This window comes from Neopelma chrysocephalum, unplaced genomic scaffold, assembly GCF_003984885.1.
Source record: "Neopelma chrysocephalum unplaced genomic scaffold, ASM398488v2 Primary Assembly neopelma1_347, whole genome shotgun sequence".
Classification (NCBI taxonomy): domain Eukaryota; kingdom Metazoa; phylum Chordata; class Aves; order Passeriformes; family Pipridae; genus Neopelma; species Neopelma chrysocephalum.
Window position 1 is genome coordinate 1,407,523 of NW_020898011.1, and position 25,595 is coordinate 1,433,117.

Sequence of the window (25,595 nt, forward strand, 5' to 3'; positions counted from 1 at the left end):
GTTCGTAGCGGGGAGCCAGACACTGGGCGAAGTCTCAAAACTCAATTAAAATTGTAGGTCAGGTTTGAGCCAAGCTACTTGCTGTGAAAGCCAATACTTTACAAAGAGGCTGCCCCTTCTCTTCATGGACACAGCTCTCATTAGCGTTAATGAGAGCCGGGCACATGCATCGACAGGAGATGTCTCCCAAGCTCTCTGATAGTCAATTGGGGGTGCAGGGGAGATGGAGAGCATTTGGGTTTTTTTTTCAGATGAAAATCACAAGCATCAAAGTCAAGGAAGGGTAGATACAGCCTGTTCCCTTTCTCCAGCCTGTCAAACATGAATGAGGAACAAAGGACCCAAATCAGATGGTTTTGTCTTGGGCTGTGGCACTGGCAGGCTCTTCAACAGATATGTTGAGTCTCTGCCTAATTGAAAAGCAGTTTAAGAGCTTCTACAAAGCTTTCTTCATCTTCCTGGTGCTGTGATGCTCTTCTGTGTCTGCCAAATCATCCTCTTTCTGAGGGAACTGAATGTCACCTCCTTGACCTCAGCTTGCCCTGTAATGGTCTTCACCATGCCAGTCAAGAGGAGCCTGTTTCTCTCCACCATGAAAGGCCATTGGTTGGCTTGGGTTTCATTTCAGGCATCTTTCCTGAGTGTTCTTGATGCCTCCAAACATGAGCCATGATCACAGACTAATCCAGTATCAAAACTTGCTTGATTTCTTAAATGAGCCCCATGGTTATTACAGCACCAAATGCAAAACTGGGGCAATATTTCAGGCCAAAGGGCCACGTCCCTGTCTGTAGAAAGCACTGAGATAAATAAACACAGTGAAGTTTGGACTGGTAGCACAGCCAACGGGAGGCTGAGACTCATAGTCTCGTGTCAGATGCTGGGGGTTTGGAGGGAGGTTGGCTGAATTTTCTGGGGTTTAACCAGAAAAGGTTGAGGATCTTAGAACAGGGTCTTCCTAGTGCTTTTGGGGTGAGGACAGCTTTGGGCAGGAAGGCAGCTCATGTCTGGTCCTGGTGACCAGGGGGCAGGGAAGCCCATGCTCTGCCAGGGAGGGCATCATCCAAACCCCGGAGTTCCCTTGTAAGGTACTAAATGCCACAAGAATTTGAAAACGGATTATTGGTTGTAATAGAACTCAATGTATTGAGTAAACATTATTAAAGACTTGATATTAGATGATGCAATGTTAGATCCACTTCTCAAGGTGACCTAAATAATCTTTTGATTTTTAAGATTTTTGAGAAATAGCCCTGCCAGTGTGACGAAGTAATTACTAAAAAGATTGAGTTATCTTTATATAGTCCTTTGCCTGGAGGAACATTAAAGGTGAAATGCCTAAAAGTATAAATTCAATAATTTCTGTTTTCCCTTCTTCTTGATGGGTCCTTGGAACACCAGGGAGGGTAAGAATTTTCCTTTTTCCCCTTTTATTCCCCAGCAGTCTCCATTGCATGTTCACAGTGAATATATCGGTGACTGCGCTAGAGAAAGAAGGTGACATATTAGAAAGTTGGGGCATTAGGGTGGGGAAGCCCTGGCACAGGTTGCCCAGAGAAGCCTGGCTGCCCCATCCCTGGAATTGTTCAAGGCCAAGTTGGATGGGGCTTGGAGCAACCTGGGATAGTGGAAGGTGTCCCTGCCCATGGCAGGGGGTGGTCTTGAAGGTCTCTTCCAACCCAAAACCATTTTGTGATTCTACTATTTTTGACTTCCTATAGTGAAATTTTTCTGTCTTTGGGTGAATGACAGAAGAAAATTTACAATATCTTAACAAGGCATTGGCAGCATTGACTGACTTTTCCCTGGCAGATACGTAAGAAGTACTCAGCATCCAAGTTGGTAGCACCAGAGTTGTGCTAGTCCAGTCATGTATCACAGAATCACTGACTGGTTTGGGTTGGAAGGGACATTAAAGACCATCTCACTCCAACCCCCCCTGCCATGGGCAGGGACACCTTCCACTAGACCAGGTGGCTCCAAGCCCTGCCCAACCTGGCCTTGTAAGGGAAGCTCAGTGGGTGTGAGCTGACAGCCGTGGCCTCCTGTTTTCTGTGTAAGCAAGAAATTATCTTTGAGGTGAGCTGCAGGCAGGGTTTTATTAAGGCTGTGACAAGGTGCTTGCTCATGCAGTCACTGTGGCTGCAGGATCGGAGTCCTGGGGTGTCATCACATGCACAGCCCTGGTTGTAAAAGGGAGGAGGAGGAGGATGGGTTTGAACCCATCGGGGACAGATCCTACATACATCTGCTGGGAAGTGCTCTTCAAAGTAACCATCATTTCCTTTTTCCCTGGGAGAGCACTCTCAGAATTTGTCCTTGCAGGACACTGTGGCAGAGTGGGGTGATGGATGAAGCACACAGGTCAGCTTGTCTGTCTTTTGGGACTCTTCTCCACCTGCACCATTTGGCTACACCATCATTCCAAGTGTGCCAGGGGTTGCAGCCTTGGGTTCACTGTTGCACACCTCTCACCTGGAAGTGGTTTTTCACTCTGTGTGGGTGACAGAAGAAAGCCAAGAAAACAGAAGGGAAGTCAACTCATAGAATCATTAAGGCTGGAAAAGACCTCCAAGATCAAGCCCAGCCTTTGAACCTCTTCATGGAGATGATGCCCCTTGGTTGCATCCTGAAAGCACTCACTGGGCTTGCATGTCTCCTATTGCTGAACCAGGCTTTCCTGGAATTCTGGGGTATTTTTTTTGAAAGGCCTTCAATGCAGAGCAGCATCTTGATGCACGTTCAAGCACAGGCAACCCACAAAGAGAAAAAGCCACACAAGGAATTCTGGTGAGGTGTAGCTGGAGCGGGGAGACCTCACCAGAGAATTACATTGAAGAACAGGGCACGTTTTGCCATCGAGGTGGGGAATTTCCCTCCCCCATGCAGGCTGTTGGCACGAGCAACCTGCAGCCCACAGGTGTGTTTATTCTCCAGAGTAGATTTTGGGGCCGTTGTTTTCATTTCCCATTGAAGCACAGTCTGCCCATCATATTTTCCTCTTATTTCTGCACTGGGAAGGCTCTATGGCACTGCCATCAGCTAATTACAGCCATTAAATGTGTTCCACATTTAGAAATTATCTCTTGAACATAAACAGGGGGCAGTGGAAAATGCAGGCTGCCTTTCCCCCCGTGCACGGGGACTGTGAGACCAAAATTCAACTTGAACTACATGTGAAAAAAGGGAATTGGATGCACACCTGTGTGGAGAGAAATGTTTGGGTTAAGATCCAAACAGAATTTATCTGCCAAAAAGGATAAGAAAAAATTGATTGAAACCCCTAATTGCTTTACAAGTTGCTGTAATAAATTATGTATTAATGTAAATTATTTCACGGGAAAAGAACGTAGAGGAGACTTGAGCAGAAGGATCATGCATTATGTATAAAAAAGAACTGTAAAAATATTATAGCAGCACATTTGTGTCGCTGTAGTTAAAGTTGTGTCAGCGTTTTGGTTTTACACCCTTCTCTGTGGTTATGAGAGTGGTCATTAAAATTTACTCGGTGTCACCAGAGGAGCATTTAAAAAGCCTGGGGCCGTCCTGCAGCTGCAGAGTGCCCGATGTGTCCGTGCGCTGCTCCTGCAAAACCTGGAGCTCAGCATTTGGAATCCTGGCTGCGACGCTCTGAGGACGGATCCTGCTCTCCGTGGGGGCTGTGCAAAGCTCTCAGGGCTGTGTGGAGGACAGCACTCATCTCCTTGATTTTGGGATGTGACTCCAGCCCACGAGTGCCTCGTGCCCCTGACCGCTGGCTTCGTTTGTTGCATGAGAGAACAGGTGGATGTTGCTGAGGTGTTAGTGTTTATTTTTGCAGTTTTAAGTCAAAATTGAGAAGCAAGGTGCTGTTTCATCCAAGGACACTCACAGCCAAGAAGGACCTGTTTAAGCGGGGGGGGAGTCCCTCGAGTCCCACTTACACTGTGCTCTGGTTCCCCCGTCATTTTCCAATAGGCAAAGGAGAGTTTCCCAGTGAAACATCTCACTTGCAAATCAAGGGGTTCTTATGGTGGGTTTTATCCTGGAACAAATTACTGCCTCAGGGTAAACCAGGCTGAGGTTTGTAATTTAAGAAAATTAATACATGTTTAACTGCAGTAGAATTAACAGCTCCAGTGCAATTATTGTTATCAGCATGCGCAGGATGGGAATCTTACTCTTAAAAATTTGAGCAGAAGACCAGACACTTTTCCTCAATAAGGCTTTCCAGAGTTCTTTAATTACACCTTCAGCCCTTAGATTACCCAATTTTCAAACTGTTTCAGTGAAACCTGCTTTCTGTTTGCACTGAAAACCCATTTTCTGGAATATCTGCTACTTTGGGACTGGTCAGTGATGTCCATGGGACTGGAGGGGCCAGGCTGTGCCAGCTTTCATGGTGCAAGGGGAAAAGCAGATTATCCCCAAGCTGGGGCTGGGGATAGTGGTGCTATTACCATTTTCTTTGCAAGGTTTGGAAGATTTATAGCTGTTTATGCTGAAGCAGGGGTGAAAGAGGAAGGTGTCCCGTATCCTCCTCACCAAGGCCCTTTGTACAGTCTCCGGCCAGAGGATTGTGGCAGCCTGCCATGAAAAATCGGCTTCTATTTCTGTTTCTTTTGTCTGCTGACCTGACCTAAGAAACCTCTCAGCTGGCAGCATAATACAGAGGAAAAATAATAAAGATCTAAACATAGATGAAGTTGTTTAGCACACATTTCTCACTTTTCATTGTGTTTATTAAAATGAGGAGAGCAGCAGTTGAAATGCCATGCGGTTACTGCGGGCAGAGCCAGGCTGTTTGTGGCTGGAGCTGGAGGCAGGGAGAAATGGGAAGATTGGCCAAGAGTGGTGTAAGGGGCCCCAAATCTGACCTCCTGACTTGAAACCTTTGTTGAAAGCACTCTCTACCGCTGCATCTTCCCTACCAGGCTGGTACCTGCAACTGCGGGCTGGGTACGGCTTTTGAATTCATCCTGAGTGGAAATACCCAAAAACCCCCCAAAAATATTGCATGGCTTAGATACCATCATGTGAAACTTGGCAGCGACGGTTGGCTGGCACGGTTGGCCTCTGTTTGCAGCAGCCGACGACAAAAACAGGCACTGGTGAAAGTCTGTTGGGTGATGACTTTTTTCCATTGCAGCAGCCGGCGGGGTTGTCCTACCCTGGTTTTCCTGTTGAGTGTCAGTGGTGTATCTGCAGAGAGCCCCGTCCGCCTGCACAGCCCGTGCAGGGCAGCCCAGCCTTGGCGGTGCTTTGCTTTCTTCTTTTGTTGTCAGCGGGACCTGTGTGGGAATGAGATCATCATCCTTAATCCTCTCTTCTGACATGGTCATTGGTGGGAAGCTGGGGAAGGTCTGGAGCACCAGGAGCAGCTGAGGGAGCTGGAGGGGCTCAACCTGGAGAAAAGGAGGTTCAGGGGGGACCTTCTCACTCTCAATAATTAACTGAAATGAGGGTGTAGCCAGGTGGAGGTCGGTCTCATCTGCCAGGTAACAAGTGACAGAACAGGAGGAACACCCTCACGTTGCACCAGGGGAGGTATAGATTGGATATCAGGGAAAACTTCTTCATGGAAAGGGTTGTCCAGGGCATTGGTGGAGGCCCCATCCCTGGAGGGATTTAAAAGCCGTGTAGATGTGGCACTTGGTGCCGTGGGTTAATGGTGGCCTTGGCAGTGATGGGGGAATGGTTGGACTCAATGACCTCGGAGAGCTTTTCCAGCCTAAACAATTCTGTGTTTCTGTGACTCTATTCTATGATTTCTGAATACAGCTGTAACCATGTTTGCAGTCTTCCTCCATGAAGCTGCCTGCAGCCCTATACATGTCAGCCTGCAGACTTTGGAGGTCCAGGTTTCTTGGAGCTTTACCCAGGCACTGCAAAACCCATCTGATAAAAGGAATATCTTTATGCTGACCCTGAAACCATGCAACAGGTCACCACCATCTTTTGCTATGCTGTGTTGAAAGATATTAATAAAGCCAAATTTGCATGAGGAACAAATTCCCCTGTAAATAAGATGAATGAAATAGAGAGGAATAAATTAATAAGTCTATGTAAGAGAGGAATAAAATAAGTGTTTTTTTTTTAAATGGCGAACCTATTAAGTAGTTTGTTCCTTTAAATAAATGCTCGGCCTTTTGTTTCTTAGAGAAATGCAAACAATTGTCTGTGCTGGGTACATCTGGGATCTTTAAGGCAATCCCAAAGGGATGCTAAACCCAGGTTGCAGCAGCAGAGTAGGAGAGTGTGGGTAGCCAGTGTCCATAGCACCTTCCTGCTCCATGGGGTAGCTGGACAGGGGGACACCTGGGTCAGAGCACCCAGGTGACCAGAGATTTTGGGGGATGGAGGGGAGATGGATGATAAGCCTCACAACAGGGACCTAAGAACAACATCTTACATGGCTTCTGTTTGACACTGTCTTGGGCTCAGTTTGGGAGAGATGCTCAGAGCCTTAGTGGGGATAAGTTGGTTTCATTGGAGCAACGCTGTTTTAGCAGTGGATGAGAGCAGGACAGCCTGATGGGTCTTGGGGTGGCTTTTGGTTTCCTGTAGGCTCTGGTGACCTTGTTGGGGTTTCTGTGCTACACCAGGCAGATAGGCAGATCAGTGCCCAGCGGGACACCCCCCTTTCTATTAGGACCATCACAACACCTCTCTCGTCTCCTTTCTGGTGTTTTGTTCCCCAGGGTCTATCTTGCCCCAGATTTGTACTCTTCACTTCCAGTTTTTGTGAGCCTTTCAGGCAGTTATTGGTTGTGGAACCCAGGACAAACCACCCACGTATGAGACATGATTCAGCACAGAGACAACCAATGGCCACACCATTTTATACTGCTGAATTCCCCTTAGCCAGTGAAATCTGGAATATCCAAAGCCATGTTTTCATCTTCTTCTAGCAGTTTTGCTCCTGCTGGGATTGTCACTTTGTCTCTCTCTCCACCTACACCGTACAACCCGCTCTGCTGGCAGTTCGGAAAACCATATTCCAAGAGTTAATTAATTTGTACTGGAAAACGTCCCATATGCTACTCTTTTGTTTATGGACATAGAAAAGCAAAACGCAGAATTAATTAACGCTAATGCCTGTGCGTGTGTGTTGTTTGTTTTTTTGTTTTTTTTTTTTCCTCCTTTCTGAACCAGAAAATGACAGATGGAGAGATCTCAGCAGGAAGTGTCCACTTCAGCTCGAGCAGCCGGGCGCCAGCATCTGGGACTGCTTGTCGGACAAGGGCGAGGAGGGCCCACGCTGGCCCAGGGAGGGGACCAGCACCTGCTCCGTCACCAACCTGATCAAGGACCTGAGCCTCAGCGACCCCCACGGCAACGCCTCGGCCCCCCCCAGCAAGCGCCAGTGCCGCTCGCTCTCCTTTTCCGACGAGATGTCGGGCTGCGGGACCTCGTGGAGACCCCTGGGCTCCAAGGTGTGGACGCCGGTGGAGAAGCGCCGGTGCTACAGCGGGGGCAGCGTGCAGCGCTACTCCAACGGCTTCGCCACCATGCAGAGGAGCTCCAGCTTCAGCCTGCCCTCGCGCTCCAACCCGCTCTGCGCCGAGCACCCCGCCCTCGGCGGCCGGGTGGGCTGCCAGCCCAGGAAAACGGCCGCTGGCGGGCACAGAGGAGAGCGGGTGGACATCCAGAGGTCCCTGTCCTGCTCGCACGACCGCTTCTCCTGCTCGGAGTACGGCCCGCCCTCGGCCAGCAGCACGCCTGCCTCCACGCCGGAGCTGGGCCGCCGTGCCGGGGGGCTCTCCCGCAGCCGCTCCCAGCCCTGCGTCCTCAACGACAAAAAGGTGGGAGTCAAGCGGCGGAGGCCGGAGGAGGTCCAGGAACAACGGCCCTCGCTGGACCTCGCCAAGATGACCCAGGTAAGAGGCGGCGGGGCTGTCCCTGCGAGGGGGCTCAGCAGCGAGGGGACATAAAGAGCTGTTCTCTGCTTTGCTAAAGAGCTTTTAGCATCCTCCAAGGTGGGTCTGTGGCACGCAGAGTAACACAGGGGTTACAGGGAAACACATCCTTCTGTCCAAGCAGAATATCCATTCCCTTCCAAATGGACTTCTTTCCTGCATTTCTGTTCTACGCTGATTTTTGCACACCGAGTCCACCATGTCGTTGTTTTCTCCTGGCACAGGTTTCAAGCAGGAGTATATTAAACCCCACAGTTTTGAGTTCAGGTGAGAGGAGTCCTGGGCCTACCACGGTGAGATGAAGGCAGCACCTCAAGGCACCCAGCCCTGGCTCCATCAGGAGCTTAATTCTTACTGCTACGGGCTTTACTTGCTCCTAGCCTCTGTAATTTTCCACTCTGGAGATGTTATCACGTTTCATTTTCAGTTCCAAACACAGAGCACAACCTCCCTCTTCAATCTGCCGTGCAGAGCCAGATAACAGATCTGAAGCACAAATCAGGGAGCGTTTTGCTCCTGAGTCTTCTCCCTGCGGGACCAAATGACTGGGCTCTAGTGAGAAACAAACCAAGAGGCTGCATTGAAGGACAGCATGAGCAACGTTTCCATTTCACACTCATAAGGTTTCTTTTCCTGCAGTTTTATGACTTGACATTTCCCACACTGGTAATTTATAGTCATGAAGCCAGTGATACCACCAGCTCTGTGTGGGATGGAGATAACAGGGGTGTGAAAACCCCAGGGCTCCTACTGTGGGAGCAGGGGTGTCCTGGCCACCTCCCAGGGTGAGCTGTCACCTTCTGCTGGCCAGAAAACTTCCCTCATGGTTTCAGTTCAATGTGGTTACCTTCTGTGCTTCATTCCGGAGTCAAATGTGATGGGAGCATCTGCCCTGATGCTTTTTTGTAGGGCCAGCAAAGCCTGTCTGGTGGAAGGCATCCCCTTGTTGTTTGCAGGAAAACTGCTGGGAGCAATTCAGCAGGTGGGATGGAGAAACAGCTGGGAAATACCCAGTGGGTGATGTCCATTGCTGTGTGTGCATTTTCTCCTTACAAGAACATGATATTTTATGGTCTTTCATGCCTGGCAGAGCAGAGGGTGTTTGAAGGAGCGCAGTGGTGTAGGAGCAAGAGATCAGCTTTTCCTACTCCAGAGGAGCTTAGAGAATGAAAAGGGCAAGGGAATCCTGCATTTGGGTCATAGCAGGGGGTTAATACAAGGTTTGCTCTTGTCTTTTGATAAATCACAGCAACAAGATTTAATATGCTAAGCTTATTTTATTAGATAATAAGCTGGATGGGCAGTAAAAACCACTTACAAGTGTTACTGTATTTTACTAGCCACAGGGTGGAATAGCACATCTGTCCCCTCCTAATTCCCTCTGTACAAGAAGGCACATGTTGTTTCACCTCCCTGGAAGTGTTCAAGGCCAGGTTGGACGGGGCTTGGGACAACCTGGTCTAGTGGAAGCTGTCCCTGCCCATGGCAGCAGGGTGGAATGAGATGATCTTTCATGTCTCTTCCAACCCAAACCATTCTGTGATTCTCTGATGTGGACAGGGGAGAAGGAGAGTGTCCAGACTCTGGCTGGGCACTGATCTTCCCTGCCCTCTGAAGATGATGTGGGGCAAAGCCAGCTTCTCCAGCCCATCAGTCCAGAGGGACAGTTTGTTGGCTAGGAAACAAAGGTCTTGGTCAGGGATATCTTGCAAGTCAGCAGGAGCTTCCCTTTCCCTGCAGTGGATTCTGGGCCCAGGAACACATTTATAATTTGGACAGCCTCTGACATGGGCAGGTGATCCAAGGATGACAAAAATCTAATCACTTTTATGTCCAAAAGCAGCTCAGTCCATGTTCCTGGAAAACCTTCATCTTGAGGAATAGCTGTGTTTTCTCTGGCTACTGTCCTCCACACTTTGGATATATCAAAATATCCAAAGTGAGAAAGCAATGCCTGAGCACTCGGCGTTGCTCAGCATTGGGGTGGTTCATCCTCTGCAAGAAATGATACAAGGAAAGGGTCTGGAAGCTCCACACTGCAAGGGATGAGTGATGTAGGAACAGAGAAGGGATTGCCTGGAGCAGCATCTCCCCCTGTGTCAGTGGGCAACCACCTCCCACCCCCTCCTTTCCCGCTGATCCAGGCTGGGTGGCCAGTGCCGAATGCCCGGAGGTTGCTACAACCAACAACCAACAACAGCGTCACTAAGGAACTCCACCGCTGGGATCCAATCCAAGCAGGTCCCACAGAGTATTCTCAGCTTCCAGAGAGGAAACCCAGCCAGGCTCGGGTGCCCTGGCAGTGGGTGAATCCCCAAGGCGTGGATGTACTGCTGGGTTTAGGGCAGCAGGGCTGGAGCAGAGAGGGAAGAAAGCAAGGCCGGGAGCTGTGCGAGGGCCGGGGTTTTCAGAGCTGCTGGGTTGTGGAAAGCAGCGCTGGCAGGCTGCTCCCCGCGTGGGAGGACTGGCACAGAGGGACGAGCACGATGAGGCAAGTCATGGTGAGCATTCTTGCCTTTGGTGGGGCACGGTCAGAGCCCTCCCCGGCACGGGAATGCTGGGAAAAACGACTAATTCCTCATGCAGGAGACGGGGATAAGTGTGCTCAAGAAAACCCTGCAGTTTTGGGGACCTTCCCAGGCTGCTTTTAATGTGTCCACTCCAGGAGACTGGAAAGTTGGGTGATTCCAGAGAAAGAGCTGAAGTAATGGCAAGGTTGTCTGCATGGCTGCACATGTGCTCAAGTCTGGCTTTATACAGTGTGGAAATGCCTTGTGTGCAATGGTCTTCAGGATCCAAAGCAAAGGAAAACCCAAATGTGTAGATCATTCTCTTTACAGATGGGAAACTGAGGCACAGGGCATGCCATGAGTTCCCTGTGTGCTAAAGGCAGAGCTGTGGACTGAGCCTTGGGGTGCCGGGTGCTGGATCAGCGTCTGGCTCTGGCAGGGGATCGGTTAATTTTCTGCTTGTGCTGGTGACCACATGTGTTCATAGGCCTCAAACCCCGCACCATAATCAAAATAAAAATAATTTGACCTGAAAGAAATGTTTTCTTCATACCAGGAGGGAAGGGAGCCGCTCCTGGAAGCAATTACATGGCCACATAACTGGGCTAATTAAGAAAGAGACCTAAATGTTAAAGTTAAGCTGGGAGGGAAAATAGTTGGGAAAACATTGCCTTTAATTCCTCAGAATCCTGGTTGTGTCTTTTCTGTCTGCAATTCCCATAGCTCAGAGAGGGGAGGTGAGCCCACATCCCTCCCCTTATTACTTACTCATGTGGCACCAAACCAGGCAGGCTTCAACTTCAGGCAGAAACCAAACCATGAACATGGTTGTCGTTGAAATAGCAACAATTTTTAAAGGCCACAGCACCACAGCAATCCTTCTGCTCTTTTTAAATGCACGCCAACACTCTGCTTTGTGCCTCTTTGCTTCCGAACTGGGTATGGACATGGCAGGTCACAGTCAGGTGAGTGTGTGATGGTGACGTGTCATTTAATTATCCCGTGTCTGGAGGCAGGTGAGGTGTGAAGAAGCTGGTTTCTCTTTGTCACCCCAATCAAGGAGAGTTTGGGTGCCTGGCCTGGCATCTCTGACCTCCTTAACACGAGGACATCAACCATCCTCCCATTTCAGTGTAGGGCTTGGACTTCCTTTCCAATCTCAGCTTTTATTCCCTCTTTCCACATAAAGCATAAGCCCAAAAAGGACAACATCTCACCTCCGAGATCCCGGCAGTTGCCCTGACAGCATGTTAATTAATCTCCTTACAGCGAGCTCTCCTTCCTAGGCACAGTGCTCTCCGTCTCACAGCTCCAGGGACTATGTCTGTACCTGCAGGCTGTGATCAGAAATGGCTGGAATCAGGTTTTTCCATGAACTGGGAGGTTTCTCAAAGACCTGGTTTTCTTTTCCTGATGTGAGTGCGCCTAAAATATACAGGAGATGAGAAATGTCGCAAAGGTGATGGGAGGTGGCTTAGACACCACGTGTTCTTCAGGCTGAGCTGATTTTGGCAGGAATGGGTGGTTTCAGCCTTTACAAGGCACAAGGAGAAGCATTTGGGTGTACTAGGTGATAAAAATGGATTTTCTAAAATAAAAGCAAACTCTGCCTGGGATGCTGTGTGGCAGAGAGACCCCCTCGTGCTTTTCCTCTCCCAATATCCAGTGCAATTCCTCTCCAAAGGGACTTTATATCTCTCACCTCCACATCTGCTGCTTTGTGACATCTCCATGTCAACGTTTCCTGGGATCCGGGGTGCTGTGTGCTGAAACGCCTCGTGGCAGCGCAAACACTGGGTCTGGTGGCTTGTCTGAGTCATCTCCGGGAAGCCGAGCCACGGGCCAGCCCTGATGTTGGCGTGTGCTGGCTGAGCAGATTGTGTTCCTTCACACAGGCTCCCGGGAGCTGCACGGGAGACACAACATGTCTGTCACACCGGCGGCCGCCCGGAATGGGAGTTTGGAATCGTCCCCGGCTGCGGCGACGCGAGCCCGCACTATCTCTTCCCCATTCTGCTTCCTGCCTTCTAAAATTTTGATGTGATTGCCACTGAGAGATTTTAATTTGTGTTAGCACAGTTCCAAACACTGGTATCCTTTATACATGTGTGGTTTTCAAATGGACCATTTATATTTTTATATATATATAGAAATGTATGTATTTAGGGTTCAAGGCCAGGTTGGACAGGGCTTGGAGCAACCTGGTCTAGTGGAAGGTGTCCCTGCCCATGGCAGGTGGTTGGAACTTGATAGATTTCAGATCCCTTCCAAACAAACCATATTTTTCTATGATATATCTATATCTATATAGATAGATATAGATATAAGTATAGATATAGATATAGATGTAGATATAGATAGATATAGATATAGATATAGATATAGATATAGATATAGATATAGGTATAGATATAGATGTAGATATAGATATAGATATAGATATTTGTTCAACCCCAGCCATGTTGCCTCCAACACTAACCCCAAACAGGAGTAGCCCTGGCTGGAAATGGAGGATGGTCTTGTAGCCTTTGAGACTACAACTTTCCATGAAAAGAAAGGCACAAAACATCTTCTGTGGAATGTAAAGCATAGCACTGCTGGCAGTAATTGCCAGACGTGGGGAGATGTATTGGCTCCTCCCTGCTGTAAGTGCCCTGCTTGGGATCTGTATGCTGGTAGTAAATGAAGATTTGGGGATGGCACTTGTGCCCCATTTCTGATGGCACTACAAGGTTTTGGCTTCTCTGTGAGCCTTCAAAGCAGTTGCAATTTGAAGAGCTACACTTCATAACAAATACTGTACTGCTGGTCTTTTCCTCCTGAGTTTTCTCTGTATCTATTTAATTTTCTACAGGAGTTGTACCCATGAGCACCAAGAACTCCCAGGCAGCTGGCAAAGTACTTCTCCTCTGTGAAGCTCTGTATTATATAATGTCTTATAGCATATGGAACAGAAAGTTGCTATAGAATAAATAAGGCAATCAAAATACAATATTCCCTAGCATCTCCTTGGATTATGGAGAGCATCCCACGGTTATGAGTTCACCATAAATAGATTCATCCCTGTGGTGGGCTGTGAGGGAGGGAGGGAGGGATGGATGGATGGATGAGAGGGTGCTGGCAGCAGTGGACACCAGCTGAGGACATGGTGAGGATGAAGCACTGGGTGTGCCTGATAAGGATGAGTTGTAGGGAAGACCTTGTGCCTGACAGACGCCTGTTGTGGGAAGGGCACTGGGTACAACGGGACTATTCAAATTGCTCTCTGGCTGCCGTGAACAGACAGTGCCATTCACGGGGTGACCTCACTGTCCTGCAGGGAACACGTGCCTTCACAGGATGGAATCACCAGGAATCACAGGAGCATCCCCCTGAAATGAAGATGTGTGGTACTTTTGATTTTCAGGATTAAAATCAGCTCCAGTCTGGGCTGGAGATCCAGAGGATCTCCACACTCAGTGGAGCGTGTAATGCTCACAATGCTTGGGAGCCTGGCTGGCCACCCCCCTTGTTCTGCCTTCCAAACTAAGGAATAAGGACAGTTTCCATGAGGATCTGTGCATGAAGGAGCTCGTACACTCCCAAAGCTGAGGTCTTGACACTGAGTGGGAAGAAGTTTAAACTGCAGGATGGAAGAAGGGACCTCTGAGCATCCAGCACTTTCCTTGAGGGGTAAAATTCTCTACATTTTCACCTAAGAAGACTTTTTGTTTAAATCTTGGCACCTTTCAGGCTTGCTGGCAGGGCAGGAGGGGTGACAGTGATCTTGGTCGGCGTCAGCACCCACTTGAGCCGGTGACAAATATTGCCAAATGTAGTGATAGGCGAAAAACTGGAGGTTTTAAATTCCAGACGTATCCCAGGAAATAGTTTGCTATTGATGTAACTTTTGAGACAGATTCCAGCTTCCAAGCCCCAGTGTTTTTTAAATAAACAGGAATGAGAGTCTGCAAAGGTCAGCTTGTGGCCTGGTGGGAAAAAGCTTTCGGTTCAGGATCAAAAGGATCTGACTTGGTTCAGAGGGCAGAGAGGACCTCGAAGGCTGGCTGGTTTTAACTCTGGCCAGACTGTTGCACATGCTGCCATCTTTTCATTGCCCTGGTATTTTTTTACTTAAATACACAAGTAGCCAAAAAAACTTCAACTCAGTATTGGAAGATTCATAATGATGTTTGCTCCTGGCACGAACTGTGCATGGGTTTTTCCCCTCTCTATTCCTTTGCCAAAGAGTTCTCCACAGTTACTGAAGTATAGCAAACCTTGCCTCAGCTGGTGTCCATTGAGAGAGTGTAGACCAATCTGTACTTGCTGAGGTTGCTGCTGGTGTAAGCCCATGTTGCTGACATAGAACCATAGAACCACGTAATGGTTTGGATGGGAAGGGACCTTAAAGATCCAGTTCCACGCCCTGCCATGGGCAGGGACACCTTCCACTAGACCAGGTTGCTCCAAGCCCCGTCCAACTTGGCCTTGAACAATTCCAGGGATGGGGTAGCCACAGCTTCTCTGGGCAACCTGTGCCAGGGCCTCCCCATCCTCACAGCTTCCACCTAATATCCCATATTACCCTGCTCTGACAGTTTGAAGCCATTCTCCCTTGTCCTGTCACTCCATGCCCTTGTCAAAAGTCCCTTTCCTGCTCTCTTGTAGCCCATTTAGATACTGGAAGGTGCTCTAAGGTCTCTTCCAGTTCCATCCCATTCCATCCCCTGTTCCTGGCTGCATCTCCTGCTCCCAGTTCTATCCCACCATGAGTTCCAAGGATGTGGGCTTGGGTGTTGCACCGTTGTTCGCGCTCACATGGGAGGACAGGGCTGGGAACACAAACAAAGCTTGACAGTGTCTGTCCCAATCACAGACAAAATCCAATTGTATCCCGAGGGTGCACATCTGATTCACCGCATGCTGTTTAACCCTCCAGCCCCTGGGCTCATACACTACGTGACCCCGAAGAACAGCTTTTAGAAATCACAGAGACTCATCCTTGAAGGAGTTGGCATGCTCCAAAGTGGCATTTTGGCTCAAAAAAGCCAAAAGTAATTTTTCATGCTGGTTTAAAAAAAAAAAGCCACCAGAAACCCAGCACTCCAGGAGATTTCCAGGCTCACTGCTCCCTCCCAAAGCTCAGGTGGATGTGGTGACGGCAGGATTTGCAGATGGTGGTTGGGTTTTTCTCCTCTCAAAGATGCTTCATTGATCACATCTTCTGATAGGGGATTTTGGAGGCATTCAAAGGCTGGAGCAGGGTGCAGATTTTGGATCCATGGCTAAGCCCAGTGCAGTTGTGGGAACGACTCTTCTGGGCACAGGGAATTGTGGCTGTGACCTCCCAGGCAGCTGGTGAGCTTGCAGAAAATATATTTTCAATGCAAAGTTCCAGTAGTGATGATCAAGAGCAGTTATTTGGAACCTCTTGCCTTGCAAAACTCTTATCAATGTGTCTCAGGAACACAAAGCATTTCAGGTTCTAAATAAATAAATAATAAACAAACAAACAAATAAATAAATAAATAAGGGCACTTCATTTCTCCTTTCCAGAGAAAAGTGCTCAGAGTCAACCCAAAGTGGAGACTGTGTCAGAAAAGTGAGGTGTATTTCGGGTCTGCACTGGATTTTCAGGATACCAGATCCTGGATGTGGCAGTGGGTGCAAGTACCCTGGGAGAACATGCTCCTCAGTCCCCTCACATTTTTAATCCAACCTGACAATAATTTAATGCCTGAGGAAAAGCAGGCAGCCACTATCACCTGAAATCAGTTGCTGCAGGCTAAGCCTGCCCTGGGTGTGTTGTGGGAGACGATGCTGGCACAGGAATTATTTGGGATTAGGTGCCCCCCTGCACCTCCTGCCTCGTGTTTGATGTCCCAGGTTTACACACCACAGTACCTCCTTTCCATAAACTCTGGGTTTATGGTCATCCACCACATGATTTCATCCCTTTACTTGCTGATAGTCCTTCTTTGGTGCTGCTGCAACAGTGACATGAAGTTTGGTTATGATTTTCATAAGGTCTTGCCTTATCATTTAGGGCTTGAAATGAGACTGCAGTGGCATAATAGAAATATTGCTTTTATGCTGAAAATTATGTGAATAGTATGAAAATAGAATAGGGTTGAGGTTCTCAACAAATGTGGTTAAAAAAATTAAAAAATTGTATTAGTGATGTTTCATCCTAACTTGGGATGAGTCGAATTACCAACACCACTGAATTTCCCCAAAGATGAGCCACTCCAAATCCTGAAGTTTTACCATCTCTGGGGATGAGCCAGGTTCAGGGTCACTCTTGCTCATGCCAGAACCACTCCACTTCAATCCATGGCAGTGCAACAGCATCATCAACAGAGCATCCTGGGCCTGCTACCACCATCCCCACTGGGCTCTCAGCAGCATCAAGTGTGTTGGCATGGGGGCCCTGCACTGCTCCAGGGATGCCCTGCCACAGCCTTTTGGGATGCAGAGGAGAAGGCAGGGAGGCTGTGAAAGGCTGGGAAGGGCAACTTGGAGATAAATACACAGTGATCACTCATGAGGTTGGCTAATAACTTGTCTGAGCAAATGGATTTCTCCAACTCATAGCAAAGGGTTCAGTGTCTGTTAGGGAAAATATTTGTTCTGGGCAGGAAATGAGAATTTCCTCCAATTATTATTACGAATAGGAATGGGCTGGGAGGCTGCACTGGGACTGAGTCCCCACGTGTGGGATGCTGAGAGATGTTGCACATGGGTGGGACAGTTGAGTCCTGGAGTGTTCCCTGCTCTCTCATTCCATGCATTGCTGTGCCTGCTGTATTTCTCCAGATTTCTGGGATTCATCTCTCCAACATCTCCCTGGGGCTCTGTAGCACCAGAAGGATTCCTGTTGGTGGGTCACATAACAGCTTTTTCTTTTGCACTTCTGGAATCTCCCTGAACATCCTCACTGTCACTGGGGCAGCTACAGATCTCCAAAGACAAGATCAAATCCATGAGTAAAACCAAATTATCTCCACAGGCTCCAAAGGCAGTGTCAATACTAATGACTTAAAGCCTCCTTCTTGCTCTTTTTTTTGTTTATTTAATACTGTGGTGTGAAGTGACTTGGTAGGATAATAGATATTTCAGAGCCTGCTCGTGAAAACTGTTTTTCACACCAAACAGAATAAAAGCAAAATTATCTGCTAAAGCTGCAGACTTTCAATGCACCAAGTAAGCACTGGTGCCTGTTATTGCAAAATGAGGACTGGAGCCGAGTAAATATTGTTCTTTAGTGGATGAGAAGGGAAGAGCTGGGAAGGCAGATACGGAAAACCAGGACAGGATTGTGGTACCCAAGTGAGCAGGGCAGGGAGCCATCCCCTCTGTACTGGGGATGCTGCTGCAGGCACGCTCTGCAGCACCCCAGCCTGATGAAGGAAGGTGCCTATGAATTACTCAATGCCTCTATAGATAAAATTTAAAAATTAAATAAAATAGTGGATGAGTTTGAGCTCCCTGACGTGGCAACACTACGTCTAACCCAGCTCTGCTCTGCACCAGGCACACGGGCTCCGTTTGCTTTTCACACACCCCATCACTGCCTCCTGTGTTCTCCTTCCTCAGGTATTTCAGTCATTTCTTTCCCAACACCTCATCGCTCTGAGGCTCCTTCTGTGGGAGGACAGGGTGTGTGTAAGACCCTCGACCTCCTCCCTATGGCAATGTTGATCTTGGAAGCTGCACGTGGCAGCGGTCACCGGTGCTCCTGGGGGGAAGGTGGCTGTGTCTCTATCTTTTTGGGGAGTCCAAACTGCAGCAAGTGAGGTCCTGGTGAGACCTCTCTGGGGTTTCACTGAGCTGGTAACATGCTTAGCCAAGAGCACAGCCCCTGTGCCTGTGCTGCAGCCTGGACCTGTTGGCAAAACTGCTGAGATGCTTTTTTGGTTATAAAGAGAGACTTGGTTATTGGAGTCTCAAGGCTGAACCATTCCTGCTGCTGCTCCCTCTCCATCTCCCTCCCCTTCCCACTCACTGGGAAACCAGCCCGGGGATGAAGCTGGAGAAGATTCCGGGTGCCTTAAGAGCAGTGGAGAGCACTGAACTTGAGTGATGTGTGTGTGTGTGCATGGCCTGAATCACACCAGCTGCTATTATGAAGCCCTACAGAGCTTCAAAACCAAAGGAAACCCATTTTCCAGTCTCATTTTCCACTCTCCAGCACCTGACCCTCCTCCTGGGCAGCACAGATGAGCGTTTTCCCTGGCACAAATGCCGGGTAGGATTTACAGTGATGCAAACGACCAAAGCATTTATATATAATGATATAACAATGCAGACTGGAAGTGTTTTACAGGAGAAGTTTGCCTCGGAGAGTGATTTAAACCTGGGCCAGGCAGAGAATCCCCCAGTGGAGGTGACTTTGTTGGCTCGGGAGGGCTGGCAGAGGCGCATCATTCCTGCATGGAGCAGCACCGCTTGCCGCCCGGTTCCCCCCTTCCCTTCTGGCACTGGGTTATTTTCAGCTTTCTGAAGCAGAAAGCTTCAGTGAGCTAACAGGAGGTGATGACAGCTTGGGGGGTAGGGCTGGTGGTGCTGACAGCTTGGAGCATTACACCTTTCCCGGGAAAATTGCGGCAATCACCTGGCAGGGTGGAAGAGAAAAAAGGTGTTTTGAGCAATAGCCGCGATCGCCACAGGGATCACAGTCCTGCTGATATTTACTCTGGTAGATCCACCGTGTTTGCAGGGATGTGTTTCAGGGAAAAGCTCACAGCTGGCTATTTTACCAAGGGAAGAGTCATATGAAGGAATTTTGCTTGGGATTTCTCCAGCTTGCTTGCTGTCAAGGCTGCATCCTCCAGCCCCTGTCCCTGGTGGAGACAGACGTTCAAAGGTAGGGAAAACCTGTGGAAAAGGATGGATATGGGGAGTGAGTCGGCTCCTGCGGCCCTCCCAGATTGTAGCCTTGGTCCCTGCACAGTGTGGAGCATCACAAGACCTTGTGGGATGGAGACATAGCCAGAGTTTGGCCACCAGCATGCAAGAAGGGCTTTGCTCTGGAACACCCTGCAGCTCATTCCAGAGGCCAAGCATTTGTTATTTGTATTTTTAAATGATTTTTCAGGTCCTTGCATTAGAAATATTTCTTTTTTTTTCCTCTCCCTGAGGCACTCCCCAGCATGCTGGATTGCAGCACCTTTGGGGAGAGTTGGGGGAAGAAAAGCCAGCACTTCAAATGGTCAAAAATGGGTCATTGTGGTTGGCAAAGGGGGGTTGGGTGTAAGTTACATTACAGATGCTCTCTGGGTGAAGTCAGGATGGCCAGAAATCTCCCAAAGGCCACCTGTGTCAGATCCAGGAGGGTATCTGGATTCCCATGGTTCCCCTGAGACCAACGGCGTTTGAGGTGCCTGCTACCCCTTTCTGTCTGGCAGTGAAGGCCAAGGTTGTGGGGAGGCTCAGAGGGGGCCCAGGGCTGCCTGGCCATGGGGAACAAGTGCTGCATTGTGCCACCAAGCCTGCTCCTTGGCCCATGTCAGTACAGGGTTTGACTGCCCAGTTTTGCCAGCTCAGCACTTCAGCACGTGCTAAATTCACCCAATAAATAAAAAACGAGTAAAGAACTCCTGAAGGGCTGAGAACAGACGCCACATTGACGGTGGTGGCTGATCCACTGCGGCTCCACAGCCAGCTCACGGAATGCTGGCTTGGTGATCACCATCCTGAGGGGACTCTTCTGACACAGCTGCTGGGAAGGTCAGGTGAGGGATTTTGTGGCAGCCAGTACCTGTAAAAACTTGCTTTCCAAGCTGTCAGACCTGTGTCAGAGGGACCTGCACATGGCCTTCCTCCACCAGCAGCTGCAGCAGCGCTGGGAGCACCAGGACCATCAGAAGGGGTTTTCCATCCTCTTGCAGGGAAGGCAGAAATAGTACCTGGAGTAACTCAAGGCTTGGGTTGCAGCATGTGTGGATGTGAGCAGGGAAAATGAGGCTGTTGGCTTGATTGTCTTGCCAAAGTCCCATAAAATGCAAAATTTCCCTGAAAGTCAGGTATCTTCATGGCTGTTCTCCGAGACATGTCCAGGCTTGGAAATACTTTTCCTTTGGATGAGAAGAATGTGCCATGGACCTTTTGAGTTGCTCTCCAGGCTGCATCCTCCATTATTCATCACTACAGGAATCATTCATCTCCCTCTCTGAAGCACTGTAGAGCATCTCCCATCCTCTCAGGATGCTCTATCCCACCTGGAGCAGCTCGGCATGTCCGCACAGGAGTGCCAAGCCCTGGGAAGCAACAGAACCAGGAGATGAACTCAGTCAAGAAGGAGAAAAATTAACATTCCTGAAAGTGCCAGAGTTTTGTTTGTAGAAAGGATTTGCACTTCTGAGAGGGCTGTTGACTTTCAGGAGACTTAGGCTTTCCAAGTGCCTAAATCACTGTTGGAAATATGCTTGCAAATTTTTTAAAGTACTTAGAAAATATTTCTCCCATGTCCTCAGGCCTCCTCCAGTGGTAATTACAGAGTTGTCCATTAACCACAACGTGCAGATCTCTGCTTGAAGCTGTTGCATGTTCAGCACCCAGAAGACAGACCTCATGGAGAGGCATGGCTGGGATTTAAAAAAATATGAGAAGGATGACGTGGGGAACTGAAGTTGCATATTTAGAGGGCAAATGCCTATTTTTTCACACTGGCTTGGGGCTTTCGGGTTTTTGAAGGTTTCATAGACTGAAGGCCATGTGAAATGTAGCTTCCCCCAGCTTGGGCAGTGGCCAACTCCTCCTGGGGCAGTGGGAACTCAGCACAAGTACCTTGGATTTTTTAAGAGCTGATGTTCATTTATTTTTGGCGAGCTCTGTACTGCCTTAAACATGCAGCCAGGAGATGTGTGGGGTGGAGATGGTCATGTAACTGACCCAGAGCATGCTGGGGGTAGTTTTGATGCCTTCGCCCATTGCAGGGATAGAAGAGGTGCAGGACCTGCCAAGGATAGGGAGGAGGGGGTTTGCAGTATCTGTTCACCTCCTGGGGACCAGCTGGCTGCGAGTGTTTCTGCTGCTCTTCTTGCTTTCTGTTGGGATGGGAGGGCTCAGGCTTGGGATGGAGTCGGAATGGGGTCGGGAGTGCTCTCAGCTCACCTGGTGTAACTTCTATCCCGGCCCAGCTTCAGGATCGCCCCCGTTCCCTGTCCCCACACCTGACTCAGCTGCCTCTCTCCCCTTGCCTTTGTAGAACCGCCAGACTTTCAACAGCCTTACCTGCCTTAGCGCCGCGGCCGAGGACGGCTCCCAGCGGCGCCCCGGCCCCCCGCCCTGGAGCGCAGCCCCCCGCTCCCCGGAGGTGATGCCGGGCAGGACCCCCGCCTGCACCCCGGTGCCGGAGCCGCCGCGCCCGCAGCCCGAGGACCCCCGGGCCAGCAGGGATGACCTCTCCTGCGAGGAGGAGGAGGAGGGCGGCGGGAAGGAGGAGGACAGGGTGACCTGGCGGAGCAGCGGGACGGGCGCTGAGAGCCTCTTCCAGCTGGACGGCGAGATCGACATCGAGCAGATCGAGAACAACTGAGGAGGGAGCGGGTCCTCTCGCCCCGGTGTCGGGGGGGCTGCCAGCAGAGCCCTGGAGGGCTCCTCGCTGTGGTTTGCGGGGTCCTGTCACTGCTCCCCCTCCTGCCAGCCGGAGGGGACAAAGCAGCTTTGCCAAAATTTCATCAGGTATTTAGAGCAATTTGTGTGCATGCGTGTGTAAATCTTGAAATTCTTTGTAACTACTGTAGCCAGAGATCAGCCAAGTCGGAGGAAAGTGCCTGTCCGAGAGGAAAACCAGGCACAGGGATTGCCAAAATCTCGCCATTAGCGAGTAAATGGCTTTTCCCAGGACAGGGTTGGAGCTGATGGAGCTGGCCATGCTCCCCTGGGTCCCACCTGTGCTAGTTCAGAAAAGGGATGCACAAGGAGAAACCACCACGCCTGGGGCTGGAAAAAGTGGGGGAAAACCAGAATATTGAGATTTGCAAACCGAGCACTGGCTGGTGGCTACTGCCGGTGTGGCTGTGGCTCCTTTTCTCCCGCCACATCCCGCGCAGCCCCAGCACCCCCTCTCTCCCCGTGTCCCTGGCAGTGCTGTGAGAAGGAAATCACAAGTGAAGTCTTTTGCTTAAATTTAATAATGGCAAGAGCTGGATTTTTACTGCTTTTTTTTTTAGTTTTTTGGTTTTTTTTTTAGTTTTCCTGACGAGGAATTAAAGGGACCTGGCCCACGTGGGGTGGTGTCCGCAGCAGCACTTGCTGGGTGCTGCCCGGGGATGCTCAAATGCCTTTCTTCCCTATTTTTTTAATTCCCAGCCCCCTCTCTCAACCCTGTTGGGAAACAGCCCCACTCAGGCTCGGTGCCACCCTCACTTGGGTTCCCATCACCCTGTTGGGGCTGGGCTGTTTACCCATTTATCAGCAGCTGTGCCCTCTTTGCTACCCAGGGCACGGCTGCCACCCTCTTTTTTTGGCTTTACTGTGAAGGGCTGTGTGCCCAAGGCATGTCACAGCGGGGTTACTTGACAAAGTCAGCTGGCAAAAGGCTGAAAATCCAGGTAGCAGCACTGAAAGCTTTTCCTCTTCCTGTGCCTTTTTTTAAGCACAGATAAAATGGTGACCATTCTGTTTTTTACAATACGAATTCTCTTTGCTAAAAATAAGCTGTCCACTTGCTAACAGGTTTAGAAGGACACATATTTTTTTTTTCTCCCTTTGTTTTTTCTTTTGTTTGTTTGTTTAAAGCTCTAGGGAGGCTGTAGAGTGGCTTACAGCATCCTCTGCAGGTTCCTTCAAGCTCAGGGTTCACTTCCCGAGCTTTGCAAAAGCGAGAAAGGAAAAAAATAATGGATACCAACAGCAATTGAAGACATGACATTTTTAATGGGGTTCAGCACCCCCGTTGGCAGTACTTTGAGGGTCCATAACTCAGAAAGACTGAGAGCTGCTGGTACAGGTTTCATTCACCATTTCTGGTTGTTAGTGCACTTTTTTCTGCAGTGGTTTGGGATATGTGTGGCATCTCTCACCACGGTGGAACCCATTAGCTGTTATCCCTGTCCTGGCACCCCACAAGTTTTGCTCCCTCCAGGCAAGCAGGACCAGCCCCAGGTATTTGAGGAGGGGATGACAGGGATGCCTTTTCATTTTGGGGAACCCTCCAGCTCTTTTAAGTGTTGCTTGATGCATCACTTAGAAGAAAATACACCGTGGGTTAATTTTTAGCCCTCCTGTTGTGGAAGACGCTGCTGGTCTCAGACATTTTGGGAGGGTCCAGCCATGCCGGTGTTTTCCCAGGTTGCTGCCCCTCTGTCCGTGCCCCTGCAGGGTCACCCCCACAGCACAGTTCTTGGCTTTGAGTCTTCCTGATGCTCCATCCATCCTTCCCACCACTGACACGTCCCAGTCTCGGGGCACACAGCTCCTGCTGGCCACAGGCACCTCCTCAGCTGGCCGAAAAAGGGCAAAGTCACCCAAATCCGTGTCCGGCTGCTGTCGCAGAGCCCCGGGCGGGCTCTTGCATGTGCATCACTGGGGGAATTCCTAAGGGCTTCTGTTTTCTTTCCAAGGGCTGCTCCTGGTGCCATGCTAACCCTCCAGTGTGGGAAGGTGGCCAATGGACCATGATCCAGCTGTACTGGACGTAGCCGTAGCATTCAGTTTACATACAGCACAACCTGTTTGCCTTACTAAAAATGCTTCTCCAATGAGTCATGGCCTTACACTGGGCACGTTGGCGTAGGCACAGACTACAGTTAGCGACGGTTTTGAGGCCACGGTGGTGTTCTGTTGGGTATTTCTTGTTGGGTTTGTATGATTTCATGTACTTATTCTCAGTTTAAGAAAGCCTTACTTTTTAAATTTCTTTCTCTCTCTGTAGAGGTAAAACGTTTGTGGATTTATATATATATAAATATATATATAAATAAAGTAATTAAAAAATATTAAATATAATATAGTATGTGCCTCAGATTCAGGGGACATCCTGTTGATTGTAAAGTCAGAAGTGGCGTTGCTCCCTGGCGTCAGGAGATCTGTCCCCTGCGCCCGCAGTGGGAGAGCAGGGCATCCCCCGGGGGGTCCTGCTCTTGGTTTGTAAAGGACTTCACTTATTACACAGATGCTTTGGTAACCCTCCAACTCCCCCCCGACAAATCCCTGCCGGCTGCCAGAATGTGATGTTAAAGTAATATGCAGACAAAGGAGGTTATTCCTTGCTAGGTAGCTAAAACAGGCTTATTATTGTGAAGAGACCCGATGACTTGTCCAAGGTGTGACCCAGTCTGGGCAGCCACTGTTTTAGGATGACAGCAAAGCTGTGTCAGCAGCAATCATCCTGAAAAAATAGCATTTTAACACAAAAAGTCTTAGCAGGCACACAGGAGTCTGCTGTGTGTTTGCAGATGTAGCTCTTTGAGCCGGTTCTATGAAAGAGTACATTTTAAAAAAAACCAACAATAACAACAACAACAACAAAAAACAACAAAAAGAAGTGTTTGTAAAATAGATTGTAATTGTTCTACATTCTAGCATAGCCTGTTTGGCCAATAAAGTTGTGTTTCAAGTGCATTGTTTAAAGCTCCTGGCTGCCCAGGCGAGCAGACTGATGTAGGATGTTCTAGGATTGTAGAAGTGCTTTCCGGCGTGTCTGAGTTTGGTGTTTTCAAGAAAGCGAAAAGAAGAGGACGGCCAAATTTAAAAAACAAAATAATAAAAAAATTAAAAAAGGACGAGGAGAAAAATAAAAACAAAGCCTTCTGAAGCTATGACCTGTAGTAGCCAAGTCTCGCTGGCAAAATTGCACAAGCGCCGCGGGACGAGCATGTCCCCGGGGAGGGGCTGCCCGAGGTGCCCCCTCCGCGGGCCGGCGAGGAGGCTGCACGTTCCCACCCCCTCCATGACTTGATTGCACTAGAGCAGCTCAATCTCAGGAAATTGCTTGTTACTTTTACTGTGTAAATAAAGCTTCCTGGTTCAATAATCCCCAGCCCGGTGTCTCGCCTCTCTGTGATGTGGGGTCGAGGGGTTTGGGGACACCGCTGCCCCTCGGGGATGTGACAGCTGGGTGGTGGCACTGGTTGGAGTTTGATGGGGCAGGAGTCTCCTCCTCTCCTCTCCTCTCCTCTCCTCTCCTCTCCTCTCCTCTCCTCTCCTCTCCTCTCCTCTCCTCTCCTCTCCTCTCCTCTCCTCTCCTCTCCTCTCCTCT

The 25,595-nt window shown here is 49.3% G+C and overlaps 1 protein-coding gene across 1 annotated transcript in view; it reads left to right on the forward strand.

Annotated features, from left to right (window-relative positions):
• Positions 1-24,856, forward strand: part of FAM53B (family with sequence similarity 53 member B) — a 46,682-nt gene extending 21,826 nt beyond the window's left edge. The window contains exons 4-5 of the mRNA XM_027705589.1: positions 7,135-7,859; positions 21,600-24,856. Coding sequence (XP_027561390.1) covers positions 7,135-7,859; positions 21,600-21,929 — 1,055 coding nt within the window. The 3' untranslated portion in view covers positions 21,930-24,856. The remainder of the gene's footprint in view (positions 1-7,134; positions 7,860-21,599) is intronic.
• Positions 24,857-25,595: the final 739 nt, after the last annotated feature.